The sequence below is a fragment of the Populus euphratica genome, unplaced genomic scaffold (assembly GCF_000495115.2).
Source record: "Populus euphratica unplaced genomic scaffold, PopEup_1.0 scaffold111.1, whole genome shotgun sequence".
Lineage (NCBI taxonomy): Eukaryota > Viridiplantae > Streptophyta > Magnoliopsida > Malpighiales > Salicaceae > Populus > Populus euphratica.
Genome location: NW_011499877.1, coordinates 1587451 through 1602244, shown reverse-complemented (window position 1 = coordinate 1602244; position 14794 = coordinate 1587451). Strand labels below are relative to the sequence as shown.

Below are 14794 nucleotides of genomic sequence, written 5' to 3'. Positions count from 1 at the left end.
TAAAGGGATTGCTATCATGAACAAATTCTAGTTTTTTAGATCAAGAACTTAGTTTTAAAAATCCCACCTTAAAAAGATAACTCATCCATAACTTATGTGTCATGAAGGAGCTAAAGTTAGAAATCCATTGGTGATTATTGAAATTTCACTTTTCCCTTTGATATTTTGAATATCCATGATTTATACGTTACACAATACATATTGAAATATCATTTATTATTGTTGAGGTTTTTTTGGACAAACTTGGAATTTTTTATTATTGTATCATTTCAAATAATATTTTACATAAAATTCCTTGTAGTTTTTATTCTTATATTAAAAGTGAATGGGTTGTATTACTTTCAATAATTTTTTAGATATTGACCTATACAAGTTTTTTATTTTTATATTAAAAATAAATAATAATAAATTATTATCTCTAATAATATTTAGAATATTAACCCTTTTGTATGGTTTTTTTTATCTTTATATTAAAAGTGAATAATATATTAACCTGAAATATTTAGTTTGATCATAAACCAAACCAAAAACATTAGTTTGACACAGAAAACAAACCAAAACCAAAATCAAAATCAAAACTTAAAATGAATCAAGCTTGCTAAAAACACAAAACCCAATAATTTTCTATCAAAACCAATAAAAAAACTAAGAACACCGAAAAAAAAAACATTAAGAACATGCCTAGCAAAATGAATATCTATATCAAATATGAACAAATCAAAGATGTAGGCATGTTGGAAATCAACCACTAAACAATAATTAAGCATAAATAATTATCAACTAATAATCATGATTTGATCAATATAGGTTTTAGTGCAAAAATAAAACCCTAGGTTAAAACTAAAAAGATAGTTATTGATGTAAATTAACTATAGATTATTAATTAATCAAGTTATGCAAAAATTTTAGTGCAAAGAATTGGACCAAAACTAGTCCAAAACATGAAGCTAAGACAATAATTAAAATCATGGTTGAAATTAAAGATAATTAAAAGTTTAATGGTAAATTAACAATCAATTTGTATAAATCCAAGACCAATGACCAAAATAAAAAATGTGCTAAAATTTGAGGGTGACATTAAAGTTTGGTAGGAGTAAAATTACATAAAATTAGAAGTTTATTGTCGATTAAAGATATAAGAAAGAAATTAAAAGCAAGAGGATCAAATTAAAATTTGGCTAAATTTCTAAATTAAAATTATATGATAAATCAATAGTTTTCTTGTTGATTTATAATAAATCAATGAATTTTATTTTTTGTGATGTTCATCAATGATATTACTATATTTTATATATATATATATATGAAAGATAGTGAACATTAGAAAAACCTCTCTAAAGCTTTCTAATGATATAAATATATCCTAATTGTTAATTATTTTGAAAGATAATTCAACTATTTTATACGGTTCAAAAATAAACAAGCTAATTGAATTATAATCCTCAAAATTTATATAAAATTATTTGTTAATCAAACATGTTTATTCAATAATTTATAAAATTTATTAATTTATAAATAATTCTAAACTGTCTTTAAAAATTAAAAAAATATTATAAATTAGTTAAATAATACACATTCTCCATGAAAACCACAAACAAAACAATTATTCGGTTTTTATCCATAATTCAATTATATATTTTTCAACTAAGAAATTTTAAACAGCCGCTGTGTTCCACGGTTACGGACCCTTTTCAGAAAATCAGTAACCATCGCCATCCGCCAGCAGTGAAAAAATTCATTTGCTTCTCACAAGACGAGACCAAAAGTCTAAAGTTGGAGGCGGTGAGACCACCAGAGTGGAGGGGAGCTGGCTGCATATTGGCCAGTCAGTTAGTGTTCCAACTTCTTCTGAGTTCCGGCGAATAGTACATTTACCTAAAAAAATGTGAGGGTCAGATCGCGAGTACAATGTAGAGTAAACGTAGCAACAAAATATGGGGCCCTGGATCACGTCGGGCCCTGGATCACGAGATTTTTGAAAATGATTCCCTTTATATTATACGTGTCGTGTTCTTATATCTTATATTTGAGGATGATAAAGGGGACACGAAAGTCGCCCTTTACACTATGCATGTCTAAATTCAAACATCAAATTTTTAATTAAACTCGACGAATTTGATTGAGTATATATCAAATTTGATCGGTCCATAAATATTAAAAATCTATATAGTAGTAACCCATAAGAATTTTTTTTCAAATCTAAATTGATAATGTATAAAAAAATTATATAAATATTTTGTATATAACATATATATACTTCCATAAATATCTTTATAAATATTTATATTAAATATCTTATAACCTATATATTTATAAGATATTTATATAAAATATTAATATTAAAAAAATATATATAAACAAAGTTTTACTTTTTTAGACTTTAGAACTCATCTCTCTGGGTTTTATTACTTCATACAATATATATTTAAAAAAAGTTTAATAAAAAATTTAAATAATAATTAGAAAACATTTAAGATTTATTCATCCCCTTATATGAACAGATACAATTTTAATTTAATTTTTAGAATATTTTTTAGATGTTATTGATCTATTAAGTTCTTCAAATCCTATTTTATCATATAAATCTGATTTTTTATATAAGTATTATCTTAACCTAAACAGGTGGAAAAAATTATTTTCATTTAAATTAATTTAAGATCATGTTTATTTGGTGGAAAGTAGTTTTTTTTTTAAAGTGAATTATTTTTTGATATTTAGTAGTGTAATAGAAAATAAGTTAGAAAATATTTTTTAGTATTTGGTTATATCATGAAAAATGAGCTGGAAAATAACATATTAATATTTTATTTTTTCAAATTTATTAAAATAACAAGGAAAAAATCTTACAAATTAAAAAAATTAAATGAGAATGAAATTGAATTTTTTTTTCATAAAATATCTCAAATATAATAAGTAATAGTTAAAATAATAGAGATCGAATTTAAAAAATAAAAAATTAAAAGATGAAGAAATTAAAATAATAATAATGAATATTTCATAAATTATTTCAAATAAAATAAGTACCAATCAAAAGAATAAGAATCAAATTTGATAAATAAAAAAGTTTAATTAAAAAATAGTAAGGAAAAAGCAAATAACAATTATAAAAATGAGAATCAAAGTTAATATAAAAATTAAATTATAACAATTTAAATTAAAAATAAATATTTAAAATAAAAAATACATATAACAATAAAAAATTTGATGATTAAATTTAATACAATCAACAAATAATACAATGTTATTAAATTTTTTATAACTTTCAGAAAGTATTTTCTATATAAAATAATAAAAAAAAATATTTTATGTAAAACAAATCAAATTTTTTTAATTAAAAAATATTTTTTATTGGTCAAAAAATATTTTTTTATTAATAAACAAAAATAAAAATAATTTTATGTAAATCATTTTCAAACCAACAAACGCACCGTCAGTTAGTTTCCAGCAAATTCGGGTGAAATTTTCATTGCCGCTGATATAAAAGCGAATATAACGGTGGCAATAATTTGAGCTTGAGCAACAAGAAACGAATCATTTGACATTTCGACTACATCTCTCAGCCCTCCACGTGTGTGTGTATAACTGGAAATGGTCCTGTAATCGAATCTATTCCATCAATTTTACAGAGACAAAATGGTAATTGACTATCTTTTATTTATTTATTTTTTCCTGAGAGAGAGAGACAATTATTAAATGAAATGGACTGGCACTCGCGGGGACTTGTTCAACCTTAGATATTTTAGAATTGACCACGTCACAAAAATAAATTATTCAAAGGAAATAATAATAATAATAATAAAAAGAAAAAAGGAGGAGCAATCCCGCGTGGGATGCAGCCTGAACGGAATAAAAGGAAATGCTACTTGTCGTAGAAAAAGGGTTCCAAATTTATATTAATTAGCTTGCAAGAATTACCCTAACATCTTGTAATTACTTGTCAATATCATTTTTTTATTTTCATGAAAAAGACAAATTATCCTAAATTATAATATATCATCGCATAGAAATAACAAATCAATTCCTAAATCCTAACCCTAACCCTAACCCTAAATTCTCAATTACAAAACACAGCAAAGGTCTCCAATTATCTTCTAATAACAAAACCATCCTTCTACTTTGTCAAGTCTGGCTCTTAATGCTTTGACAGTATTTAAAAATATAGTTAAAATTATAATTTATAAAAATTTATTTTTTTATAAAAATGTATTTCAGGATACTGCCAAATCATGATTTTTTTTAAAAAAATATTTTTTTATTTTTTAAGTTAATTTTTTTAATTTTTTTATGTTGGTATTAAAAATAAATTTAAAAAAATAACAAAATATTATTTTAATGTATTTCCAAATAAAAAAATAATTTTAATTCATACACACTACCAAACAAGCTATAATATAAAAAACACTTGAGGGTAATGGTCTTATTCTTTTGTAAAATTGAATTTGATTTTATTAAATGAAATTTTAATTATGAAAATTTCAGTTCTTTTTTGACAAAATAATAATACTATTCTGATGGCAAAATAGTAATTATAAGTTTAATAAAAAAGTTATAATATTTAATATAAAAGTTTTTTAGTTATTAATTGGAATACAATGAAAATATTGTAAATAATTAAATTTTTTTTTTATTCGAACTCATATGAATTTTATTTTCTTATGTTTATCCACAGTTTTAAGAAAAAGTAATCTCTCTCTTCCCTCAAAGACCATTTCCTTATTAACGAAATTTATTTAATGCAAGGTTTGCTTCACCCATTAATGGGTGAAAAACAAATCAAAATTCAAGGTAACTTGTCAGTCACGAGTTTCAAACCACAACAGTACATATAAAAGAAAAAAAAGTAGGGTGATAAAAAAAACACCAAGGTCAGTACACAATCAAAAGGTTGAACATCTGACGCCCCCCCAACTTGCTTGGAAAAAAAACTCAGTTGACGCCAGAGAGAGCAGAGCCGCTTTCTCTCTGAAATCTCTTGACGTTTCTCTCTCTACACCTACTCAGGAGCCTATACACCAGCTTCAGGTGCTCCCTTTTAATATGTTTTTTCTCGCCTTGCTTTCTTTACCGGGTTTCCATTGTTTTGGTTGCAATCACCCTTTGTTTGTGATTTTGGTAGTTTTTTTATATATATGAAGGTTTGAGAACATGGGTTTGTATTATCTTGTTTGTTTTTTCTCTTATGTGGAAATCTACTTGATGAGTTGCATTGATTTCTTTTTTGTGCTAGTATATGAAAAGATCAATTTCTTAGGGGTAAAGATCTGTTCATTTTGTCAGAAAGCAACTCTGGATGTCTTAAAGAATGCAATTTGATGATTAATTGAGCGAGTGTGGATTTTCTGTCAATTTATGATATAAACATTAGTGGTTTCACAGGTTTTCACGATTTTTTTTCTCTTTCTTTGTTTGTATTTGAAATGATTGCTTTTCCCAGCGTTTTTTTTGTAAAAGAAATGAGCTTGATACAGATTCGAGACAGTCGCATTATTTAAGTTGATGAATTTATTTGCTTCTTGGTGTTTTGAAGTAGCTCCAACCGTTCTGAGACAGGAAATAACTTCTAAATTCATTTGTTCATTGTTCACTTAAGTTTTTGTTTATTTGAGGTTTGATTGTCTAATGTTGCCTTTTCTTTTTTCTGGGTTGGCTGGATAGATTTGAACAACACGGTGACGGTGGAACAAGACCCAAAATACAGACACAGTTTTTGGAGTAGCAGATTTATATGCATAGAGTCACAACCTTACTTGTTTGCAGTGGCGTCTTGATTTTTATAGACATTGAGTAACAAGCAAATTCGGGATCGTTGATGGTCCCCTTTAAAATGGTAGTTTTGGAGTTAATTGAGTAGGTAAAAACTGATCTTTTGTTTTCTTTAAGCAATACATTACTGCCCTTGAGAGATTGTGGGCAGCGTATTCCTCATGCTAAAGTGGTCACCACATTACTGCACTGCTTTTGTGACCCTGATTTTATCCACTGCATAGCCACTTTTTTTCCCGTCATGCATGAAAGCACATTAAATTGGTTCCTGCTATAGAGTCACTGTATTCATGTCTGCTACAACGGCAACGTACTTATGCAGTGTGTATTGCAAATAAATTTACTTGTTGGTTTGTCAAATGTCATACATGCTTTAGAAGTGTTCATCTTCGTGAACCCACTCATAAATTTGGTTATAAGCTATTGCATTTACAAGATTCCTTCTTTTATTTTTTGATAGAATATTTACTTTGCATGCTGCTCATTTTGCATATGCTATGAGCTTTTGGATTTTGTTTATCCTTGAGCAGGCTATCCTTATATTAGTGGCACAGTAGCACACAGAAACCAAGAAATACATCCTCTTCCTTGAGATGTCAGGGTGTTAGTATCATGATATCTATTTTAATAATCCTTCATAAAAACCATTTTGTGCAGGGGTCAGCAGATCATGTTAAGGGCAAAGCAACTCGGTAATCTTTCCAGCAGTGCAAGGTCGTTTTTTCTAAGTGGTTCGCGGTGCAGTGCTACAGATGGTAGTTCTTCATGCACTTGCTCTGAAGATGAAACCTGTGTTTCAACAAGGCAGCAACCGAGAAACAGTATTCTACTTGCACAGAAGCCATCCAATTTCGGATCTAGAACTTCAGCAAGAGTAGAAGCCTCAGTTTCAGGAGATGGAAGCAGTTTTCTACTTCCACAAAAAACATCCTCCATAGCATCCAAAGCATCAGCAAGGGTAGAAAATTCAGTTTCAGGAGATGCCATTAAGTTATTGGGCTCTCAAAAAGATGCAAGTATTGAACACCAAAGTTCTTTACCACAAGTTGCATCTACTCATAGCTCTTGTGGAATCTCAGGTTGTGTTAGTTATGCGATTGGCATTGATATTGCTGAAAAGGAAGTGGGACACTCTTCTCCTCCTATTTCAGACCAGTTTGTGAGAGTTGGAATTGCAGCAGTCAGCTTTCTGTCTGATTTAGTAAACTACAAGCTTCCTACATCAGATGGAACTGGAATAAACTCAGCCATCAACTGCATGATTGACCCTACCAGGCAACTTTCCAATATAAAGTCTTCAAATGTAAAACCCATCAGGAGAGAGAACTTCACCAAGGTATATCCAAATTCATCTGCAGAGATACCAGTGGGGTCAAATGCTGCTGCTAACTACAACTCTGTGAAGGATAGAGGCAACAAATCAAGTTTTGTTAGAGGTTTCAGAAAAGTTTCAAGTATTGCTGCTGATAGTTCATTGGATGGTCATAGTTTACCGTCAGATGCATTTGATAAGAGGAGAACCATACCTCAGAGGTTAAAAGCTCAACCAAATCGGTTTGTGTCAAAATTTAATTCCAATGTAAATACTTCAGATGTAGATGCTGGTAAGCCGTTCACTGATGGTTACAGAAGAGATACTAAAATGCCAGCTGTAGTGGCTCGAAGTGCTAGGCAGTTTGTAAGCACTGGGCATGTTGTAGAAAATGTTTCTCAGATATTAAGACAGTTAAGGTGGGGTCCTTCAGCGGAGGAGGCTCTTGTAAATCTTAATTGTCATATGGATGCCTATCAAGCTAACCAAGTTCTGAAACAGCTTCAGGATCATACTGTTGCTCTTGGATTTTTCCATTGGTTGAAACAGCTACCTGGGTTCAAGCATGATGACTACACTTACACAACCATGGTTGGTATCCTTGGCCGTGCTAGGCAGTTTGTTGCGATTAACAAATTGCTTGATCAGATGGTCAGGGATGGATGCCAACCTACTGTTGTGACATACAATCGTCTTATTCACAGTTATGGCCGTGCAAACTACCTGAATGATGCAGTTGAAGTGTTCAATCAAATGCAGAAGGCCGGGTGTGAACCTGACCGGGTCACCTACTGCACACTCATTGATATCCATGCAAAAGCTGGGTTTCTTGATTTTGCTATGGAGATGTATCAAAGAATGCAGGCAGCTGGCCTTTCTCCTGACACATTCACTTATAGTGTTATGATAAACTGCCTTGGAAAAGCTGGCCATTTAGCAGCTGCTGACAAGCTGTTTTGTGAGATGGTTGAACAAGGTTGTGTTCCCAATTTAGTAACGTACAATATCATGATTGCTTTGCAAGCCAAGGCAAGGAATTACCAGAATGCATTAAAGCTTTACCGTGACATGCAGAATGCTGGATTTGAACCTGACAAAGTGACTTACAGCATAGTGATGGAGGTGCTTGGACACTGTGGGTATCTTGATGAAGCAGAAGCTCTTTTTTCTGAGATGAAACGGAAGAACTGGGTGCCTGATGAACCTGTCTATGGCCTTCTGGTTGACTTGTGGGGAAAGGCTGGAAATGTTGAAAAGGCTTGGGAATGGTATCAAGCCATGCTCCATGCTGGTTTGTGCCCAAATGTGCCAACTTGCAACTCCCTGCTCAGTGCTTTCCTGAGGGTGAATCGTCTGCCAGATGCTTATAACTTGCTGCAAAGCATGCTGAACTTGGGTCTAAATCCATCGTTGCAGACTTACACCCTGCTCCTCAGTTGCTGCACAGAGGCACGATCACCATATGACATGGGATGTTATTGTGAGCTCATGGCAGTCACTGGCCACCCTGCACATGCGTTCCTTTCATCTTTGCCGTCAGCTGGACCTGATGGTCAAAATGTGAGGCATCATGTGAGCAAGTTCTTGGATATGATGCATAGTGAGGATAGAGAGAGCAAGAGGGGACTTGTAGATGCAGTGGTGGACTTCCTTCATAAGTCCGGGCTCAAGGAGGAGGCTGGCTCGGTCTGGGAGATAGCTGCACAGAGGAATGTCTATCCAGATGCAGTCAAAGAGAAAAGTTCTTGCTATTGGCTTATTAACCTCCATGTTATGTCTGATGGCACTGCCGTAACAGCTTTATCTAGAACACTTGCTTGGTTTCGCCGCCAGATGCTAGTCTCAGGTGTTATCCCCAGTCGTATTGATATAGTGACAGGATGGGGTCGTCGGAGCAGGGTGACGGGATCTTCCCTTGTGAGACAGGCAGTGCAGGAATTGCTGCATATTTTCAGCTTTCCGTTTTTCACAGAAAATGGCAATACTGGGTGTTTTGTAGGGTGTGGAGAACCTCTTAGTAAATGGTTGCTCCAATCGTACGTGGAGCGGATGCATTTATTGTAAGTGATTGTTTGTAGTGTAGGCACAATTTTGTTGTGGCGGGAGTACCAGTGAAGCTGTATCACAAGCCTAGTTATTTGCAGCAGCAATTTTAGTTATATTCTGACATCTTGGTAGCTATTATTCTACCGCAGCTTTTGCTGCTTCTGTGAGGGCTATATTCTACCGCAGCTTTTGCTGCTTCTTTGAGGCCCTTGCGGTTGATTATTTGGAGTGGATATGTATGGGATGTCTCATGGCAATTGCATTGTTGTAACTATTTGGCTATCCTTCTATCTTCATCCTAGGACTGTAATTGTGTAATATTTGGCAACAGCACTTCAATCAATAAATGCAATAAATAATACAAGATATTTCCCAGTAAAATATCAACTTAACAAATCAATAAAAAAATCTGGAGAAGCAAGTTATTTCAAGATTTCATAAAAATAAAATAAGATTTCTGAAAAATATTTTAATAACGAGAGAGAAACTCATTGTAACTGGTCAGTGGTCACCATTCACAGTCATGTGGTTCATGAGCCAAATCTCAAAGGATGAAAAATGAAAACTTATAACCATAAATAAAACTTTCTTTTTTTAGTTGTCATTTTCTAATGAAAAATTAGACGAAGTGTTTTTTTTTTTAGTTTTGTTAGAATGGAGATGAATTTTTCTACCCAAAAAATAAGAAATACATCCAACTTACAATTGTATTTCATAAAAAATCAGAAATGTATTTTATAATAATCATCTTAATATTTTATATTCACCATAATCTAATTGTAAATTATTAATTTTATTTTATTTAAATTAAAAAATTATCATGAAAAAGTTATGTTGTTAACTCACAAAAGAAAATCTTTATATTATAGTCACAATAAAAAGTAAATTTATGACATTAACTAAATATGAAAATATAAAAAATAATTTTAAGTTTTTGCTTGTATATAAAAGAAAAAAATATATATTGTTCATTATTTTTTATTTAAAAAAAGTGTAAAAAAACCTATAAAAAACCTCTAAAACATGTTTTCAAAACTCCGTATAAATTTGGAAAAGTAGTTTTTTAATTTTTTATATGGAGAAATATTTTATTTGAATAAAAAATTCTTGTTTTTCTTTTTCAAACTTTAGGATTTTAAAAAATTGAAGTATCACTTTGTTTTTGAATAGCCTCGAGTTTTCACGTTGAAACCATTAACTTGTTTTCCATCATTTCAGACCCCAATTTTACACAACATTAGGATACTACACTTGATGTGTGAAGAAAGAAAGATCCATGTAATAGAATATTGGTTAGAGACCAATTTCAAGTAAACTTCCTAGAAACAACAACCAAACAATCCAATATTGCAAATTTTAATATGCTCTAACAAAAAGAGTTAGAATGGATGATATTAGTTTATCAAATGATGATATTTTCATTGGTTTGGATGAGAATATATGGTAAAAAGATAGATTGAAAAATAACCCAAAATATTTAAGGGAAAGCTAAAACCAATTAGATTTTTAGGAATATATTTGGTAGCGTTTAATTTTTGTTCTAGAACAGAAAAAACAGAGACAAAAAAGAAAATATATATAGAATTGAGCTTGAGCTTGGTGGTGGTATCCAAAACAAAATAAATATTTTTTTTATCAAAATTGGTTACAGTGAACAATATAAAATAAAATATATAAAAACAAAATATAAAATACCTTTAATGTATATTACTCTCAGATTTATATATTTTAAAATTAATTAGAATTTTTTTACTTTAACTTGTATTGAGTGTTGAAATTAATAATATTATAATAATCCTAATTATAAAACATAAACGGGCTTAATAGATAGACCCGAAACCTAGATTGATCCAAGTTAAAAAACATAAAGAAAGTATTGGCCCAACTTAACCCGATATAAACCCCGAGTTGATTTGCGACTCGGTTAAACCAGGATAAAACACAAGTTAAGAACTTGTTGATTTTTTTTTTAAATTATTTTTGGTCAAAACGAGATTGTTTTGATTCTTTTTTTAAAAAAACTTTTTTGTTCAATTTAGATTGGCCTTCCTGACCCATAACCTGGGTCTTGCCCTAAGCCGACTCTCGAGTTGGGTTTTAAAAATATAATAATAACTATTTTTAGGTTGACCGTCTTGACTCGTGACCCAAATCTTGTCATAGATCGACTCTCGAGTTTAATTTTAAAACTGAAAATAATAATATTTATTCATATATTAACTCAGATTAACCAGAATTGACCCTCTTAACCCATGACATGGGCCTTACCATATGTCAACTCTCGAATTAAGTTTTAAACTATGATAATAACTATTTTTATCTGTATGTTGACCCAAATCAACCTGAGTTGACCCTTCCGCCAAGTGACCCAGGCTTTACCTCAAGTCGATTCCTAAATCAGATTTTAAAACTATAATAATAATAATTTTTATTCATACATTGACTCAGGTCAACTTAGGTTTACTCTTTCCACCTATGACCCAAGCCTTACCTCAAATCGACCCGAGTTAGATTTTAAAATTATGATAATAACTATTTTTATTTTTATATTGACTTGGGTCAATGAGAGCTAATAGCCAACTTGACTTGTGACTCGGGCTTTGCCCTAAGTTGACCCTCAAGTCGTGTTTTAAAACTATGATAAGAAATATTTTTATTTTTATAATGACTTGGGTTAACTAGGGTTGACCTTCTCGGCCTAGAATTCGAGCTCTCTCCATGATTGACCCTTAAGTTAGGTTTAAAAATTATGATAATAACTATTTTTATTTTTACATATCTTAGTTGTACAATTTTAAAGTTAAGAGTTTTTATAATGACATTTTAGAAATAAAAAATAATAAATAACATCTTTAGAGACATGTCCTAAAAAACTCACTCTAAAATTATTCTACAAATATATTTATTTTTATGACAATATCTTTATTTTTTCAGCCAAACACTTTTATGTTTTCATTATCTTTATTCTTTCTATCCTTGAAAAGTATCCAAATACTTAAGAATATGATGGGCTAATTCTCATGATTAACAAATTTTAAATTGAATAATTAATATATGTATATCCTATATATTTTATAATCACTTAATAGTTGGAAATCATTGCCTATATTTTATCATATTATCATGACATTAATCATGTAGTGACTAAATAAAAACATATTTTAAATGGATAGTTTATGAAAATATACTAATTATTCAATCATGTATATAATGATATTTAATTTCATGATGTTATTATCTTGAATTACATTTACTATTATTAAATTAACTTGTAAGTGCTTAACAAATAAATATTTATTAAAAGTAATAACTATATTTGATGATATACTTGTAATATATGATAACCATATATAAATATTAAACCACATGAATGCTACATAGAATTTAATATTTTAATTCATACAATTTTCACTGCATGTTATTATTAAGATCATTTAATTTTTAGGTTCAGACCAAGGTCTAGTTTTTAGATAATAGTTTAGGATACCACACTATAAACACCCCCTAGATTGAAACTTGGTATATTATTTTATGTTATCATCTTCTCCAAAATTATTGTATTATTTCATAATTTTCACTTTTCCTAATTAGTAAAATAAGTCCCTTTTATTTTGAAGTATTAAGTTTTAAATTGTCCATTCTATCAAAATAATGTAATTAATGAAATTGATTTATATAGCTTTATTTTATAGAGTTAATTATTCATGGACATAATTGATATACCAAGAAATATTTAAGGGTGATGAAATGCCAAAAGTTATTAAATAGTTTGCACATGTTCCAAATAGTTTGTTGTTTGCATACATAATTTCAAACTTATTTACTTTTCAAAGTAATATCATCTAATGTAGAGTTAAGAGAATATAACCATTTGAGCAAATTTAGTCCTTACCAAGTAAGACATTAGAGCTAGGGACTGTATCCACAATAAATAACATTGTTCGAGTAGCTAAGGATCCTACTTTTAAATTGATTACTCTAATTCTTTTAACTTATAAGATTTCTTCAAAGAACTTGCTTATCACTACTTTAGTTGACGTTAAGTTCTCCATTATTTTCTCAACTACCTTTGACATACTCAAAAGCAATATATTTACAACAATGTCATTATCAACCAATAATCTTCATATTTTCTTTCCTTTAATTTTAGTGTGCAAATACAAGGATTTCTCGTGCACATTCAATTTCTCAAGCAAAACTTTCACAACTTCTCCAAACTTCGCTGCACTTTTTTCCTTAACTTTATTATCCATGGCTATGTCTTGCTAGTATAATTCCTGATCAGCTTCCTCTATTGTCACTTCATAGAGTATTGTAGAGTTGTCAATAACATCCCATTCCTATCTTATTACCTTAGTATTATGATTGATAAATTACCCAGTGAGTCACCATACTATATTTTTCCATGTCAGATGCAAAGAAATCCTCTTTATCATCCAAAAACAAAGCATTAAAAATATTATCTTTCTTATTTTCATGATCTTCTAGATACTCTTCATTAGTTCTCTCTTGTTTTTTATGTTACTTTGTTGTGTTTTCATCTAAATATGTGTCTTCATCATCTATTATAATGATCAAGTTATTATTGGTTTGATTAATGAAAAACTCTCAAACTTTCTCTCTACCATCCAATGTTTTTCTTTTCTTCATATAGTTATAAAATACAATCGCTCTTCTTCTTTATAATTTTCTTTACATGGTTCTTGCTGCATCTTTTAGTCATATTTTCTCTTGAATTTTATTAACTAACCTTTGTTATTTTGCTTTAGACTTAATCCAAAGTTCTTTTAAACTCGATGATAGGTCTCTTTTTAAGGATTTCTTTTTTAGATAATTTATGTTGATTCTTATTAGTTTTTATTTAAGGACGAATCAACATGAATAATCCTTCCAATGTACACCTTAAAGAGGAAATCATGTCTTTTTATAAGTCTCTTTTAGTATTTATACCTTTAAAATGCCAATTTTTCTTTCGTGGTTGAACAACAATCATTACACATGGTTTTACAATAAGTTGCATGTTTTTTTAATAGCACATTTACATCTAGTAACTATGTGACCATATTCCTTGTTGGGGTTCTTTCTAGATAAGTTATCTCATCCACATCCAACCTTTACATTGGTATTAGTCGTCTTTCTTACATCACTCTGGATCTCAAGAACTTACTCAAGTTTGTCAACTCTAGAATTTACATCTATTTCTCATTGAAACTTATCATTCATTCATTACTCTGCCTCTAACAAATCTCTTGAAGTTTTCACATTTGTTAATAATATGGTTTGTAGTCATATGTCATCTTCATAATTCTTTAGTGTCTTGTAATTTGTCTATTGCCACGAATCTAAATATTTGATTTCCTACCAAGGCATAAAACAACTCATTTACTGCAACAGTTATAAAGGTAAAACCCTATGACAATAAAATATCATTTGCAATGATTATCATATTAATTGAAGGAAAAGGGTTCTCATTAATTCCTATTTATTTCTCATATATTTTTATATTACAATAGTAACCCAACGCTATCTAAAAACATGTTGGGCTAATTCTCTCAACCAATAAATTATAAATTGAATAATTAGCGCGCGCGCACACAGACACACACAAATATATATATATATATATATACGCACGCGCACACAGACACACACAGATATATATATATATATATA

The 14794-nt window shown here is 29.9% G+C and overlaps 1 protein-coding gene across 2 annotated transcripts; it reads left to right on the top strand.

Moving 5' to 3' along the window:
• The first annotated feature begins 4817 nt into the window (after window positions 1-4817).
• On the top strand, window positions 4818-9403 carry LOC105128636 (pentatricopeptide repeat-containing protein At1g18900-like). Of its 2 annotated transcripts, XM_011030396.1 has the most exons (3): window positions 4818-5022; window positions 5656-5851; window positions 6421-9403. In XM_011030396.1, the coding sequence occupies exon 3, from the start codon at window positions 6434-6436 to the stop codon at window positions 9137-9139; it is 2706 nt and encodes a 901-aa protein (XP_011028698.1). In that variant the 5' UTR covers window positions 4818-5022; window positions 5656-5851; window positions 6421-6433; the 3' UTR covers window positions 9140-9403. The 2 variants fall into 2 exon arrangements, with proteins under 2 accessions (XP_011028698.1, XP_011028699.1); XM_011030397.1 differs by lacking the exon at window positions 5656-5851.
• Window positions 9404-14794: the final 5391 nt, after the last annotated feature.

Bases quoted from the DNA above. Each gene is read 5' to 3' on its own strand.
- LOC105128636 (XM_011030397.1), top strand. From the start codon at position 6,434: ATGTTAAGGGCAAAGCAACTCGGTAATCTTTCCAGCAGTGCAAGGTCG.